General features: G+C 30.5%; 1 protein-coding gene across 3 annotated transcripts; it reads left to right on the top strand.

Annotated features, from left to right (window-relative positions):
- Nucleotides 1-767: 767 nt before the first annotated feature.
- Nucleotides 768-14,168, top strand: LOC111410337. Of its 3 annotated transcripts, XM_023040611.1 has the most exons (6): nt 768-993; nt 1,314-1,378; nt 1,453-1,537; nt 2,141-2,340; nt 13,765-13,786; nt 13,875-14,168. In XM_023040611.1, the coding sequence occupies exons 2-6, from the start codon at nt 1,323-1,325 to the stop codon at nt 13,953-13,955; spliced, it is 444 nt and encodes a 147-aa protein (XP_022896379.1). In that variant the 5' UTR covers nt 768-993; nt 1,314-1,322; the 3' UTR covers nt 13,956-14,168. The 3 variants fall into 3 exon arrangements, with proteins under 3 accessions (XP_022896379.1, XP_022896378.1, XP_022896376.1); XM_023040610.1 differs by lacking the exons at nt 768-993; nt 1,314-1,378; nt 1,453-1,537; nt 2,141-2,340 and adding exons at nt 12,161-12,378; nt 12,696-12,763; nt 12,838-12,922 and having other exon boundaries at nt 13,565-13,786; XM_023040608.1 differs by lacking the exons at nt 768-993; nt 1,314-1,378; nt 1,453-1,537; nt 2,141-2,340 and adding exons at nt 12,162-12,378; nt 12,699-12,763; nt 12,838-12,922 and having other exon boundaries at nt 13,565-13,786.
- Nucleotides 14,169-17,526: the final 3,358 nt, after the last annotated feature.

Here is a 17,526-nt window from a genome sequence, read left to right as displayed (position 1 = left end):
TGAAGTGTGAATAATTATCCTATTATAACTAAATGTTTTAAAATTACAGAAGACAAGATATGACATTTTGAAGCTATGCATTAAACCTCTATCATATATTTGTTTAATTAGATAAACCAAATAATACAAAATTATCATTCACGTGTAAATAAAAAAAAAATCACATATTACCAAAATAAATTCAATACATGTGATTATGCTTATATAAAAATACTACAATTACTGAACTTTGAGTATTAAGCTTTCGTGCTAATAACGTGTCACAAACTATTGAGTAAAAGAGAAAAAAGGTGAAAAAGTCAATAGATTTATTTGTATTTTATTGAAAATTAGAGCCCTATATTTATAGAAAAAAATAGGGATACAACGATAATAAATATTAGGACTGCAAAGATATAATTGTCATTCATTAATAAACATATTATTTGAAACAATTCAAAAATAATCAACAGGGATATTGGAATAATTCCTCCAAATATGCAAAACAATTAGAACATATTAGGTGATGATCATGAGTAGATCTTAAAAAAAAAAAAAAAAGTAAGAAAATACGAATTCTATAACTATTACAACTCTTGGCACGTTGAAATTTTAATAAATTCCTTTCGATCCAATTGTTTTTATAACGAACTCCTACATTGTTGGAGCTATTTTATTTTGTTTGCAAGCACTTACCTAAATTTACGTTATTTGGGTCTTTCCATAATTTTGGAATTTTATATTATAATAAAATATAGAAGTAGCTTAGGAATGAAACAATTGTGTTAGCATTGGAATTATCTTTTCCTTCGGTAAAAATTTCCCTTATTTATAGTAGCCCAACCCGTCTAATCCTAAATCATTACCCCTAAATTTCAATCTTCAGGTTCCAGTTTCCACGACCGAGAAAACCTAATTCGAAGCTTGAAAAAGTGCCTTCAGCAACCTCCCTTGTTTTTCTTGTGTTTGGTTTGGTCGTCGCGGAGTTCTTGCTCGATAGATTCATCTTTCCGCGTAAGTTCATCTTTAGTTGATTAATACTTTTTCAGTGTATTTTATTATGCAATTCTTTTTTTACTGTGTATGAGAGGTTCGTGAATCGTATTCTTTTTGTTTCTTTCATCCCGTTTTCTTTTAATTTTTCTTAACCGCGTTTTCTAAACGATGTTTTCTGGGTGATTCTGGGTGTTCGTTAAACGATGTTTTGTTTCTGTCACTTGATTAAACTTTTCCAAAAAGATCTTTTGCTTTTCTCTCTAAAGTAGGGCGTGGAATAGGTTTTCGTGAGCCGGTTTTATTTTTCTATTTGTTTATTGACCGAAACTTTGCTGTAGGCTACAATAATGTCGTTTCTAAGGAAAATTATCCTTAGAAAAGCCCACAAGAAGCGAGGACAAAAGTAAGTTCGTATTTTTCTCTGTATTACTGACCTGTTTCTGAGCCTATTTCATTAAGACTTGTGTTTGGTATCAGGAACTTGAAAAGAAAATCTGTGCTTCTTGAAGGGAACGAGGATTATAACAGGCCCACAAGAGCCGAGAGTATATACACTACGCAGGTACGCACTCATTATCGTTCCAGAATGTTCAGCAAAACCCTTTAATCAAAATGGTTGCACCTAATCTGTTCCAACTGCGAGAACCCAATTGTGACACTATAACCCGTGTTCGGTGAACTTGATGGTCACGTTTTGTTGCAAAATATTTGAGATGACAGTTTGTGGTGGTTCTGTCGCATTATAATGGGATTTTTATTTTTAATTTATCTGTTTCTAATATCCTTCCAAGGGTAAATTTGATATAGTTTGATAAGGCAGAGAGGGAACTAGCGATATTTTGACGGGGTAAAATGGGTTGTATCCGGGACGGATACGCTCGAATAGCGCTCAAAGAGCGGTAGGCTTCAGCCATTGGCGCTCGAGTGTCTTCTTCTAGCCTTGCCTAATGTCCCAAGTTTCTATCATGTCAAAGCATACTTGAGTTTTCGAAACACTAAAAATGAATAAATACACAAAAATATAAGTCGGCAAATAAACTAGAACAAGAAATTTTCGAAAAAAAGGGGGGAGATCACCTGACCCCATGTGGGTCCGTCCATGAATTGTATATCCTGAGAACTTATTATGGATTCATTATATTGTAGATTTATTTGTCTGATGCAGGAATTTCTAGAGCTAAGAGCTGAGGTGAATGATCTGAATGCGGAGCTGGAAGAGCTAGCCTCTGAGGTTCGTGAGGCATGTGCAGAATTAGATGAGGAAGATGCCGAGAAAGATGCTGCTATCGAAAAACTATATGCTGAGTATGAAGAGGTGGAATGCGAGATGCAAGCTGATATAAGGAGAATGAAAGAATTATGGACATTGTAGGAGCTCATCTAAATCAAAACATATTGACATTAAATTCCTGGTTGTGAAGGAAAGAGTACAGAGTGGACAGATTTCTATAGAGCACATTGGAACAAACTCCATGATTGCGGATCCGCTTACTAAGGGATTACCACCCAAGGTCTTTCATGAGCACACCGCTCATATGGGTGTTGTATTTTTTGAGGATATCATGTTTTAGTGTGAGTTTGTATTCTTATTGCTTTATATATGTTTAGTTCTTTGAACACATTTATGTATTTGGATATTTTCTGTACAGAAATAAAGCATTCAGTTCATTCCACTCTGTTATTATGTTCAGTACTGATCTCACTTAAGAAATAAGGTTGGACCAGTTGGAAATAGACATGTTCGGATCACATAACATGTAATTTCCATGCTACACTCCCATAATTGATCTATGTCATTTGGTTGTATGGGTGTACGTGACCATTGATGGATTTAGTCACGCTAAATGTGACGAAAATCGCTTTGATCCTACATCGATGTAACTAATGGACGAGATTGTTTGGAATTACCTTTAATAACTATAGCACAGTTTTGAGCTCATAAGTCTGTGCACATTTATAATGTAACATGTTTGGCCCAGTGGGAGATTGTTGGAAAAAATTCCAACTTTGGGGCCACACATGTACATTTATTAGAATGTGTGGTGCTATTTTAAAGTAAATATAGTCGATAAAGTGATCCATTGGATTTAATTTTGGACTATTGGGTATTAAATTTTATGGGATTAAATTGTAGAGACCAGAAGGTGTTATTTTGAATTGATGAGGGGCCGATTTGAAATAACTTAAAGTTAATAACTGCCAATAGCAGTTATTTTAAAAGTGGTTATGGTCCCCAATTTGAACGTGATTTTTTTTTTATGGTATCTCGGCATCCCCATCAACAGAGACTTTTCAAGAAAACAAAGGAAGGAAAATCACGTATCAATTGGAAGATCAAAACCCAATTAAAGCAGTAAGATTCATGGATCAAGGTATGTTTCCGCACTTTTTGTTGTCTCTTTGATTTCAACATGAAATTTATGATTTTATGAAAGGATTTTATGAATATGATTCCTTTCAAATTTATGCAACAGAGTAATCCATTACAAAATGGCTTTGACTAATTACAGTTATAATAAAATTTTTGAGATTAATTATAAGTACAATAAAGTTTTGCACTTCTTATAGCTATTGTAAAAGTTGTAAATTTAAGTATAATTGTAATTGAAGTTCTATTACTGTACGTGTAATTAAATATAAACTAATTGGAATTGGAATTTTAACTAAAACCTATATTTGAACTTTGTTTGGAATCCTCATTGCACATGGATTGAAACCTTATATCTCTATGGATAGAGACTAGTTGAAACCTATAAATTCTACAACTACAACACATAATACAATAATTAATTGTGTTCAAATTTGATAGAGTGAAAAAAAAAATTATTTTCTTACTTTATTCATATGCCCAATACAAGAATGAATTTCTCGATTTAATTAAAAGAAGGTGCTCATTCGCCTTTGCAATCTCGACTTCGGAGAATCAAAGAAGACTTGAAGGTTTGTAACATAAGATTTTAGAAATTAAAAGTTGGAAGTTCGTGATTTAAAAATTCAAAATTTGTTATTCAGATCCAATTCAATAATTAATTATTGAATTTAAGTAAAATTTTTAATCATATACTCTTGAATAATAGACACATTGAACACCTCTAGACAATTTTGTCTCCTGAATTAAAGAAAATTTTCAATTTTCGGATTATTCTGATTTTGTTCTCATTCCAAAATTCGTTTCTCAGAATGTAAGTTCACTGTCGATGATTGATTAAGACCAACTTTCACTTGATTTATTAGAATTTCTGCATCATCTGAAAAAGAGCATCCCATCTCATGTCCATAAAAGTAATTTGTGATTTAGAGTTCATTTAAGCATTGCTGCTTTACATAGTCTCAATGGTACTTCGGTAATTTTCAATAAATTCATACTTTAGATCACATTTCTCTATTCTAGTATAAGTAGTTATATTGTCACCACACTTTTTATTTATTGTAGTAATTATTTCCTTAAATTTTTTCATCGAATTTTTATTTTTGATATTTTATTAAATAGTATATCTTGTCCTTGATTATGATATATATCATAACATTTTGTTTTCATGCTTTGAAATGAGGGAAAATATATTTTTACATTTTTTATTAATTTTTAAAAATAAGATGAAAAAATAAGTTGTTTTACGTCATTTCAACAAACTTTTGGAAATAAAATTGTTATCAAATTATAAATATGCTGACTAATGGAAAGTTTGAGAATAAAAATGATATGAAAAATTGTTGGGGACATAAGTGCTATAATGAGCAAATTTTATGAGCTTTAAGTACAATTAAAAAGTGATGCAAGAAATAAAAATTGAAGTGTGAATAATTATCCTATTATAACTAAATGTTTTAAAATTACAGAAGACAAGATATGACATTTTGAAGCTATGCATTAAACCTCTATCATATATTTGTTTAATTAGATAAACCAAATAATACAAAATTATCATTCACATGAAAAAAAAAAAAAAAAAAAAAAAATCACATATTACCAAATTAATTTCAATACACGTGATTATGCTAATATAAAATTACTACAATTACTAAACTTTGAGTATTAAGCTTTCGTGCTAATAACGTGTCATAAACTATAGAGTAAAAGAGAAAAAAAGTGAAAAAGTCAATAGATTTATTTGTATTTTATTGAAAACTAGAGCCCTATATTTATAGGAAAAAAATAGGGATACATCGATAATAATTATGAGGGCTGCAAAGATATAATTGTCATTCATTAATAAACATATTATTTGAAACAATTCAAAAATAATCAACAAGGATATTGGAATAATTCCTCCAAATATTCAAAACAATTAGAACATATTAGGTGATGATCATGAGTAGATCTTAAAAAAAAAAAAAAAAGTAAGAAAATACGAATTCTATAAAAAAAAAAAAAAAAAAAAAAAAAGTAAGAAAATACGAATTCTATAACTATTACAACTCTTGGCACTTTGAAATTTTAATAAATTCCTTTCGATCCAATTGTTTTTAGAGGAAATTGCACTCCATAGCACTTTTTGGCTTGGCACTTTCAAAAATGTCACTTTTTAATAATCATTGCGAAAATATCCCTTTTGGTCTTTTTTACCCTTGTAGACAGTTTAAGGCCCCGTTTGGTAGGGATTTTTTGCCCAAAAAAATTGATTTTTGACCGTTATTTTACTATTCAAGCCGTAATTTTTGACTTCTTCTCTCACATGTGGACCCCACTTTTCTTCTAACGGTCAAAAAATCAATTCTCAAAATCCCTACCAAACGGGCCCTAAATCCCATAAGTGTATATAATTATATGTGTATATAATTAATGTTGGTTTGACAAGATGAAAAAGTTGTACAAAATTTATATCTATATCTCTATCTTTATTCCTTTTCACCTCTCTCTCTCTCGATTTGTCAAAACCTTCTAAAAAGTTTCTACAGATTTAGAAATTGGTTCAGCAAAAGCAAGGAAATCTTCATAAATCTCGATCAGAGATAACTTTCAAGTTTCGATTTAGGTTTTGTTTGATTTCAATTGGCCTAAACTCTGATCAATTTATGGGAGTTTGTAGACAAATCAAGGATTAAATCTTCATTTGAACCGGTCAAAACTCAAACATGTTCATCCTTTTTTGTTGTGGACTATCTCCTAACAGATTTTCATCAATTAAGATTTTATTGTAGATGGAAAATGAAGGTGCTTCGTATTGATAAAATACACGTATTCCTACTGATAACTTATATTCTTCAACTATTGTGGACCACCTCTTCACCTTTTTTTTTTTTTTTTGGAGAAGAATATCTAAATAAATGGGTTTAGAAGAATTTGATAGAATTATTTATTCAATTTTATGAAATGAATAGGAGTTTCCATTAACAAATGTTAAGAATACTAATTATTCACGTATTCATTTTATAAAATTGAACAAATAATTCTACTAAAATTTTCTAAACCCACTTATTTACCACAATCAAAGTTAGACATGTCAACAAATGACTGCAAAATTGATCTTGTCAAAACGTAGTCATCTGTCAAGAAATACTACCTTTAACTGTTGAGAACGATAGTTTATATTGACAGATGGCTTAACTGATCTGTCTAGATTTAGTCATATGTTGATAATAACTGAAACTAACTGTCAAGAACAATAGTTCATCTCGACAGATGAGTCACATAACGATCTGTCTGGAACTAGTTATTTGTTGAGAATTATAAATGTCGAGACTTTAATTTTGACAAATTAAATAGTTCACTTAAAAGATAGTTATATTTGTTTGTGTTACGTATGAAATCTTAGTAATTAAAAGTGCTTATTTTTAATTTTAGTCCATAATTAAAAGTGTCTATTTTCGTGTAATAAAGAACTACAAAAGTCCAATTCCTCGACTTCTATAATGAGAGAGATAAATGAACATACATGCACATACACAGCACAACCATATGAAATCATAAACTTTATGAAATGATTAGTTTTATGAAATAATTATTCGTTCAACTTTTTTATGATCTTTGCTGTAATAACAAGGAATGGATCACTATTAAAACTAAATTGGATTGGGTATCGGCGAAATGTATTATTTGGGCACTCTATTGCAAGATGTGATTGACAAAATTACTTCCATTTGCTTTCTATAAGAAGATGAGGGATATTTGTGCTCTTTTTTAAATCTCAACGGTTATGGAACCATCTGTCCAGATAAACAGTCGTTTTTGACAATTATATTGTGAAATTCTTGACAGTTAAAACTCTTTTGTCGACGATTTTGTTCATATGCCGAATTCGGTTCAATATTTCTTCTAAGTATGTTATGAATTAAATATATAATATACCATCATCATTTGACCTTTGTTATTTCTTGTTGATGTTTGTAGGTAAATTTCGAATTTCTTTTGTCAGAAAAGGATTGACTACACACGCGCACATTTCTCAGAGCAATAATCTAAAGTACATCAAAATTGTACTTGAGAAATTCGCTGAGGAATTTATCAAAAAATTTACAACAAACCGGAATCTTAAAGAAATGAAACCTAGTCAACTATTAAGGAAATACCCATTAAGATTGAATTCAAATGTAATAATGTAGTACTCTTATTAATTTGTATCTGTTTAAAATGTTTTTAATTTCAAATAAATTGAGTACTATTTTTTGACCAAATAAAATTTAATAAATCCAATAATGAAGGTGCTTTTTTTTTTTTTTTAATGACTTACAAACGGTATGAATGTATTCTTTAATGTTAATTATATGATCTTTTGAACTTGAGATGAGGCTTTTTTCCTTGAGTATATGGACCATCCATAGTTTCACGCCAAGCATGTGGGCAATGATAGTATTTTTTTTATTTTTTTTTTGTCGTTATCTACCTTAGATTTGTTTTACAATTTTCAGTAGTGATGCTTTTTCTTTCATCGAGGTATAACATTCACTTTTTACTTTATGTGCTTCAAAGGGAAATTTGATTGTAATATTGTTAAATTTATTAATTTTGCAACTAATTTATGCTTAGGTTATCAGCTATATTTATGTTTTCTAGTTTTTGGCAAAGATTCACTTGGTAATGTATATCATAATGTTGTGCATTTATCCGAATATGTAGTCTAATTCAATACTTTGCAATGAACGGTTGAGAATTACTGAGGCAATCTGTTGGATCTGACAGTTGAATTATTGACAGCTAATGAAATATTTTGTCTAATTAACTACTTTGTCTATAATGTTATTTCTACACAACTAATGCCTGTATCTACTTTTGTCTAATTATCTTCTTTCCTATGACTGATTTTTCACATCTAACTTATGTTCTACATCACGTCCAATAATTATCGAATCACTTTTAACCAATTTTCTCAATATGTGCTCGACAACTACATAACTTGTGGTATGTCGATGAGTGCTATGACAAAAATCTACAAATCACGTGTCCACATTGTTGAATTTACGAATCATAAAGATTGTAGACTGCTTCACCATCAAAGGTATATTCATGTATGGGACTCTGAACTTCAATTCAAAAATTAATGTTTCTCATTATTGTAACACTTTGCATTTGATTGACCTTATCATGTTGTATGTTTTGGTAAACTTACGTTGCAACAAGCAAAGGATTTTTGAAAATTTGTATCCCTCATATCAACAATTGGAAGCTCAATTTTCAATATAGTAACGCATATAGCAGTGTCCCTATTAAATAATATGTACCAGTTTAAGTTTTCATCTTCTCGTATTTCGATCGGAAGTACATTCATATTCAGGATTTTGAATTTCAATTCAATTTGAGTGCGGTGATCAAGAATAAAAAGTTTGCCCTTCAACCGTACATACTAGTTCAGCTAGGATGATACTTGTCGGGATCTACAATGGAAGTGATTTTGTTTCCCTCCACTTCTATTTGTCATCCACATGAACAAACTTTTCCCATGCGGCACGATAAATTTCAAATGATTATTCATATATGAAAAGTTGAGATTGTAATGGTAAGAATCCTGCATAATCAATATGTCGACATTTAATATTATGAAAATGGTATATTCCAATATTAAATCCATACAATAGCAAAATGTCAAATCGACGGTTAAAATGTCTATCCCAACAGTTTCCAGCGTTGAATTCGACAATTAAAATGTCTATCCCGAAAGTTTTGAAATGTCGAGTTCGATGGTTGAAATGTCTAACCCAATGGTTTTTAAATGTAAAATTTGAAGTTGAATAGTCAAAACTGATGGGAAGCATATATGTGGGTGATTGGAACAAATTCTTCATTATATTAAGTGTGGTCATCAATATTGTACTAACGAATGACAAAATCCTCTTCCCAAATAATTTGCACAGCAAATCATTGAAGATGCAATCCTTCAAAATATTTATTGAGTTTGATTAGAAGAAATTATTCAAAACATTAATGATGATAATCAATTATCAACTACAATATGATAACATCTTCCCAATAAATAACTCAACGCTTCATTAAATATGGAATCCCTCATAACATTTTCTAGAGGATATTGTTATTTTTATTCCAAAAAATTTGAAATACCAAACAAAGCAATGAATAATAATTTTGAAAATTTCGAATAAATATGACTATATTTTATTTAACATTTCAAAAGCAGTAAGTTATAAAATAAAAATAAAAATAATTTGTAATATGCTAACATCTTAAAATGAATGTTGAATCCAATAGTAATATTTTCTTGATGAAGGAATGGAAAAGATGTTAGGAAGTTATGATTTGTTAATGTTAGAAAAAATTGGTTTATGCTTATTTTCAAAATCTTTTTTCAATTTTTTTTTAATTTTTGAAATTCATATTGCCCAATATAATATGCATATATCTAATGTTAATAGTATAAAAATTAAATAAACATCATAGCATTAATGACATTCAAAATTTTATCTAATTTTGTTGTACTTTTCAAATTTAGTGAAATTTTGTCCTACATTTTTGGAGCTATTTTATCTTGACTGAAATCACTTACCTAAATTTATGTTATTTAGGTCATTCAGTAAATTTGGAATTTTGTATTATAACTTATAGTACTAGGTTAGGGATAAAACAACTGTGTTAGTGTTAGAATTATCTTGTCTTTTTGTACTGGGTTACGCGTGAAAATTTCCCTTATTTATAGTAGCCCAACCCACTTGAACCAAAATCCCTACACCTAAATTTCAAATCATTTATCTTGGTCAATGTTCCTTATTTAATTGAAAACCTATCTCGATAGTGATCAAATATATTCCCTTTATGTGACTCTTTTATCTTTCGATGAAAGATGCAAATATGATAAATGCATTAATAAGTGCTAAAACATCTATTGAAACCATATAAAGCATGTAAGTATTTCTCTATCAACTATTGAATTTTACAATGTTTATTATATTATGCTTAAATCTTATTGTCTCTCTCGATAATAATAAAATTCACTAACAATTCAATTGGTGATCAAGCAGTTGAAGAGAACGATAAAAATATAATAAACATCCAAAACTGAAAACAAATTAAAGTCAAAATAATTAATTAAAAACTAAAAATATTATAACAAGGGTTCATTTCATCTAGCAATGTATAAAACTGGCTTAACATATTAAAATTACAAGAAATTATATTTAAGTGAAAAGACATAACCTAAATTTTGATAAATTGAGAAGATGAAGATGAATCTTGAAGTCTTGAATCTCTTCAATGATTTTCCGATGAATCTCCACTTGCGCATTCTCGTCTTTGCCCAAAAATCTAGTTTGAATCTCCACTTGTTTGAATTTTTGCAAGTTCCTTTAATTTTCTCACAAAAACTTTGAATTTTTCTCCTTTGATGATAATAATTGATGAGTATCGGAAAATATTATGTATATGAGAGATATAGGATATATTCCTTAATGTATTATGCTGTTAGGTATTTGTAGGAATTGAGACGTGATTGAAAATCACGTCCAAATTGGTTTCTAAAAGAGTTCCAGTCAAATAAGGAAAGTTACTTTCGCGCGCGATTTTTCGTCTCTACAAAGCAGTCAGTATTTTAGTTACAACTTTTTTTTTTCAATATCAGATTAAGGCAATTCAAAGTGCATTGAAAAACTAATTCAAAAGGCTACAATTTTTCTTGAAGTAGATTTTTTCCAATTTGGACGTTTACTACGTTGAAAATGGGTCATAATTTTTGACTAAAAATCTAAAAGATATCTTATGGGATTGAGAGTCGATTTATGGTAATATTTTGCTCCAATTTCATTCCTTTTGACTTCTAGTTGCATGTAATTGACTCTTATCAATCTTCAAAGTATCTATTGCTGCCAAATCAAACATTGGATGTGTGCAATTTGGTCCTCAAACAATGTACTTCGCCATTTCTTGTCGTTATTCATGTCTTTCTTTCAATTCAACTTTCAACTATCGAATTTTACCTAATAACAAAATATACATTAAATTGACTATAATTGCTTAAAGAACTATTAAATTTCAATATTTTTAAGCTCAAATAAGTATGTTTCACACTTATCAAATATGATAACATCTTCCCAATAACAAATCAAAGCTTTATTAAATATGAAATCATTCACAATATTTTCTAGAGGATATTGTTATCTTTATTCAAAAAGATTTGAAATACCAAACAAATCAATGAATAATAATTTTAAAAATTTCGAATAAATATGACTATGTTGTATATAATATTTCGAATGCAGTAAGTTATAAAAAATAATAATAATAAACAATTTGTATTTTATTGAAGGCCAGAGAGTAAAAGAGAGGGAAAAAAAGTGAAAAATTCTATAGGTTTATTTGTATTATATCGTATTCAGAGCCCCATATATAGGAAAGAATTAGAATTACAATAATAATAATTACTATGCTAAAAAGATATAATTGTCATTCATTAATAAACATATTATTTACAACAGTTTCAAAATAATTAATAAGGATTTTGGAATAATTCCTCCAAATACACAACACAATTATGAAATATTAAGTGAGCATCATAAGTTGATTTAAAAATAAAATAAAATAAAAAATTCTATATCGATTACAACTCTTGGCACATTGAAATTTTAATAAATTCTTTTCGATCCAATTGTTTTTATAACGAACTCCTACATTGTTGGAGCTATTTTATTTTGTTTGCAAGCACTTACCTAAATTTACGTTATTTGGGTCTTTCCATAATTTTGGAATTTTATATTATAATAAAATATAGAAGTAGCTTAGGAATGAAACAATTGTGTTAGCATTGGAATTATCTTTTCCTTCGGTAAAAATTTCCCTTATTTATAGTAGCCCAACCCGTCTAATCCTAAATCATTACCCCTAAATTTCAATCTTCAGGTTCCAGTTTCCACGACCGAGAAAACCTAATTCGAAGCTTGAAAAAGTGCCTTCAGCAACCTCCCTTGTTTTTCTTGTGTTTGGTTTGGTCGTCGCGGAGTTCTTGCTCGATAGATTCATCTTTCCGTGTAAGTTCATCTTTAGTTGATTAATACTTTTTCAGTGTATTTTATTATGCAATTCTTTTTTTACTGTGTATGAGAGGTTCGTGAATCGTATTCTTTTTGTTTCTTTCATCCCGTTTTCTTTTAATTTTTCTTAACCGCGTTTTCTAAACGATGTTTTCTGGGTGATTCTGGGTGTTCGTTAAACGATGTTTTGTTTCTGTCACTCGATTAAACTTTTCCAAAAAGATCTTTTGCTTTTCTCTCTAAAGTAGGGCGTGGAATAGGTTTTCGTGAGCCGGTTTTATTTTTCTATTTGTTTATTGACCGAAACTTTGCTGTAGGTTACAATAATGTCGTTTCTAAGGAAAATTATCCTTAGAAAAGCCCACAAGAAGCGAGGACGAAAGTAAGTTCGTATTTTTCTCTGTATTACTGACCTGTTTCTGAGCCTATTTCATTAAAACTTGTGTTTGGTATCAGGAACTTGAAAAGAAAATCTGTGCTTCTTGAAGGGAACGAGGATTATAACAGGCCCACAAGAGCCGAGAGTATATACACTACGCAGGTACGCACTCATTATCGTTCCAGAATGTTCAGCAAAACCCTTTAATCAAAATGGTTGCACCTAATCTGTTCCACCTGCAAGAACCCAATTGTGACACTATAACCTGTGTTCGGTGAACTTGATGGTAACGTTTTGTTGCAAAATATTTGAGATGACAGTTTGTGGTGGTTCTGTCGCATTATAATGGGATTTTTATTTTTAATTTATCTGTTTCTAATATCCTTCCAAGGGTAAATTTGATATAGTTTGATAAGGCAGAGGAACGAGCGATATTTTCACACGGTAAAATGGATACATGGATTGTATCAGGGACGGAGCCAGACATTTTCTACTGTCGGGTCAAAAATTAAGTGCGCTTGAATGGCGCTCCAAGAACGGTAGGCTTTAGTCATTGGCGCTCGAGTGTTTTCTTCTAGCTTGCCTAATGTCCCTAGTTTCTATCATGTCAAAGCATACTTGAGATTTCGAAACACTAAAAATGAATAAATACACAAAAATATAAGTCGGCAAATAAACTAGAACAAGAAATTTTCGAAAAAAAGGGGGGAGATCACCTGACCCCATGTGGGTCCGTCCATGAATTGTATATCCCGAGAACTTGTTATGGATTCATTATATTGTAGATTTATTTGTTTGATGCAGGAGTTTCGAGAGCTAAGAGCTGAGGTGTATGATCTGAATGCGGAGCTGGAAGAGCTAGCCTCTGAGATTCGTGAGGCATGTGCAGAATTAGATGAGGAAGATGCCGAGAAAGATACTGATGTCGAAAAACTATATGCCGAGTATGAAGAGGTGGATGACGAGATGCAAGCTGATATAAGGAGAATGAAAGAATTATGGACATTGTATGAGGATATGTTAAAGGTAACTTTTTGAACCTCACTATCTATCAATTCAACTTTGTTCTTAAGTTTTATTTTTAAATAATTACATTACTTTTATGTGCCCACAGAAGCGCAAGGCAGCTTTTAGGAAGAGAATTGGATTTATTGACGATGGAGATGTTACAGAAAGTGAAGGCCAAATCTCTTAGAAATTGAATAAGTAATAATATATATTCAAATCACCGCCCAATAACTTTGAAGTCATATAGTTTCCCTTTAATCTTAGCTATTTAATTTATTATCCAGCCGTTGTTTTTCTATTGCTGAGCTCCCGGCTGTTGTTGATTCTTCAAAAATATTTGTTTAATCTTTCTTGGAGTTTTATGCTATATATCCATAATCTCTTTCTTTTTATGTTAAAACTTTTCCGTGTTTTGATTTGGTTCGTTTCCGTGCTATAGAATTGTAAGATTTTTACTTTATAAATTCACTTAATTAAAAGAGTCAGCATCATCCTTTACATCAAATATAAGACCAGTGACCTCCATTTTTTTTTTTTAATTTGTATTTCATTTAAATTAAAACTGGAGGAAATTTAGGTATTTCAATTTAGTTATTTTTTTCTTAACACGTACTGGACTGCGTTAATTGATAATTTGTTTTCCCCCTCACTAAGCATGTTAATTTTATTCGGTTCATCAGTATTAATTACACCAAGCGTTGAGTAAAGGTTAATTAATTTATCCTTATTCGGCTCTATACCACATGTTAAATGAGATATTGAAAACATTTAAAGGTACATTATATTTTTATACGTATTTTCCTTTACATCTTTTAGGCTTTGAATTCATCCTTATCCCTTCCTCAGCCTTGGTTGCGCTGCCGGTAACCTCTTCAAGTACCTCTACATCCCTGGCACAAGTTTTAGGATTATTCTTCTTGTACATGGGGGTGCTATAAGGGTGTTCATAATGAACATTCGGAACCCCCCTATTGGATGGGTGTCAGTGGGGCTTGGGTGCCTCTCCAATAAGGGGGTGCTGGGTGTCCATTATGAACACCCTTATGGCACTCCCTAATGTACCCATAGTACAACCCCAAGTTTTATCCCCAGCCTCAAAACACCAGCACCATCTTAGTCATATAGTGGCAACTATGAAGTCCCCCTCTAATACTGCCTCACTAGGATGATTTGCTCTCGTAGGACAAACGATTAATGACTCAACGATCTCCTTTCATTGCTTTCATTTTTCAAGGTAATAATATTTTACCTTTCGAAAAATTTCTACATGAATGAAATTAATAAAGGAATGTTGAGAATTCATACCTAAGTTTTCTCTCTCACTAGAAATTCTTATATCTTAGCACTTAATGAAGGTAAAAACTTTCAGAATGTTTTGCACACAAGGTATAAAGAATAAAAGTAATAGCACCATAATCCTTTTATAAGTATTACATCTGGATTAACAATCATCAAATCAAATATCATGAAATCTCAACCGTACATTATAGAGTCGATCTGCACCTTAAAGTACCAAACGACACCATTATCCATTTTCAAACAAACCACCCAGATGCTTCATGTACCTTGAGCCTGCATCTTATACTTTCTATTGTTCAATGCACCAATTTGATGGCTACACTCATTATAAGAAGAATAATGTTACTTGTCCATAACGAAATTACATAATGATTTACATGCAGATAAGGTGTCAAAAAAAGAATGGAGTTTTTTCTTTTCTTTTTTTTTCCTGATGGAACAAATTCCGATCCAATTATATTTCACCAAATTATGTATATGTAAACCATTATGTGAATTATTATATACAATAAATGACACTTATAAACTTTCTACGCAATTTCAAATTTAATATATTATAGATTAAATACTATTATGTCCCTAGGTTATAGATCCAAGAGAACTGGTCACAGGCCACCGAATCAATATCATAGGTCACATGTCACATTTCATAATGCATAGGCCATACTTTTAAAATAACTGGTCACCGAGGAAAAATGGAAACTACAAATAAATTCTCTTTTTCTTATTCTTCACCCAATAACTCAAGATAAAACTTGCTCAATTACGAGCTATGAGGCAAATTCAATTACCGACGGATCCTTTCAAAAATTTTGATAATTCTAAAGGATTATTCAAAACCCAGTTGTACAAAGCATCTACATCTAAATCAAATTTACACTCCATGAACAAATCAGTTCTCTACAGTAGTTTAAATCACATCGCTAAAAATTTCATTCCTTAAATCATTCTAACGTCAATCGATTTTCCAAGGTGAAGTTCAATTACATAATCCCCCAATTCTCGTCGTTTCACTAAATTAAAAATCCAAAAAAATTGCTGCCCTTGAAATGATGTACTCATGGATCTCGAATCAAGCGCCTTTATCTAGATCTTCACTACCATCGTTGTGTGAGAAGGGATGGTGGTGGGTGAATGCCGATTATTGTAGTTGGACGAGTCTGTAGAGAGACAGATTGAAGTGGATCGAGATATTAAGATGGATATTTATTTTATATATGGTATATTATATATTATTTATCAACTAACTTTCGAATTTTTAAACTTTGATGTACAGTAAACACCTTATATATGTATTGCTCCCCCCCAAAAAAAAAAAAAAAAATTAATTTATGAACTCAGCCGTTGATTAAAAAAATGTTATTGATTTATTGTCAGTATAGTTTTAGTATTTTTATGAAATTTATTGAAGTATGTGCTCGGATTCCTACATGATTGAGCATTTCTTTTGACTTATTTGTTAAAAAAAGGGGGTTCTTGCTTTTTGCTTAATAAATTGAGTTCCTATTTCATAATTTCTCAGCCTTATTATGTCTTCTATTAATCTCCTATATAGACGTGTGTTTTGGAAATATTTACCCATTATCATGAAATTTATAATGTAAATATGTAAGTTCAGTCATAATGATTTTGTTAAAGACATTTCTATGGATTTCAAGTTGTGACTTCAATCTCACTTCCACGGTAAAGAAACTCTAGCATGGTGATTTTGGATTTTATCAAATATAGGAATTCATTGTTGTTGTTCTTTTTTTTTTTTTTTTTACATACAATATCAGGAAATTATGTTTACTTCCATTGAACTTGTAATATACACATTCATCAACTTTATTTACCTAAAAATCAAACAAGATGATTATTTAATGAGATTTGTAGTACAATTGAAGGTAAGCTTGCTTAAGCCCATAGAAAGAATTATTTAGTTTCTAATCCATTTGACACAGCTTAAGATCAAAATGTGTCACGAGTACTAGGGGCGCAAGCGGTCCGGTTAACCGACTTTTGACAGATTTTCAAACCAAACCGGTTTAAGAAAAACCCAAACCTAAACTAAACCATTTTGAACGGTTTGAAAAAACCTCAAACCTAAATCTAACGGTTTGGTCCGATTTTAAACTCTTGGTTTCGTCATATAATCTTTTTGTCTATCTACTTTTATGTCATTAATTAATTGAATTCAATATATAATTATATCTTACTAGGGATAAATATAAAACAAACTAAGCCCCTGTTTGAACCAAATTTCTGGGACAAAAAAATAAAAATTTGGACCGTTATCCCACAAGTCCAGCCGCCTTTGTTGACTTTCTGTTTCATGTATGGGACTCAGCTTCCTCTCCAACGGTCAATTTTCTCATTATGATGATATGGAAAATATGGCTCAAACAGGGGCTAAATATGTCTACTATAAATTTAAATACCAACTAAATTAAAGTGAAATCACAATAAATTAAAACATA

The sequence above is a fragment of the Olea europaea genome, chromosome 15 (assembly GCF_002742605.1).
Source record: "Olea europaea var. sylvestris chromosome 15, O_europaea_v1, whole genome shotgun sequence".
NCBI classification, from domain to species: domain Eukaryota; kingdom Viridiplantae; phylum Streptophyta; class Magnoliopsida; order Lamiales; family Oleaceae; genus Olea; species Olea europaea.
This window is presented reverse-complemented; position numbering and strand designations above follow the sequence as displayed.

Excerpts from the sequence above, each read along its gene's own strand:
- LOC111410337 (XM_023040611.1), top strand. The coding sequence starts at position 1,323 with ATGTCGTTTCTAAGGAAAATTATCCTTAGAAAAGCCCACAAGAAGCGA. Across the intron at positions 1,538-2,140 it reads AGAGTATATACACTACGCAG|GAATTTCTAGAGCTAAGAGC; the intron begins GTACGCACTCAT and ends TGTCTGATGCAG. Across the intron at positions 2,341-13,764 it reads AGAATGAAAGAATTATGGAC|ATTGTATGAGGATATGTTAA; the intron begins ATTGTAGGAGCT and ends AGAATTATGGAC.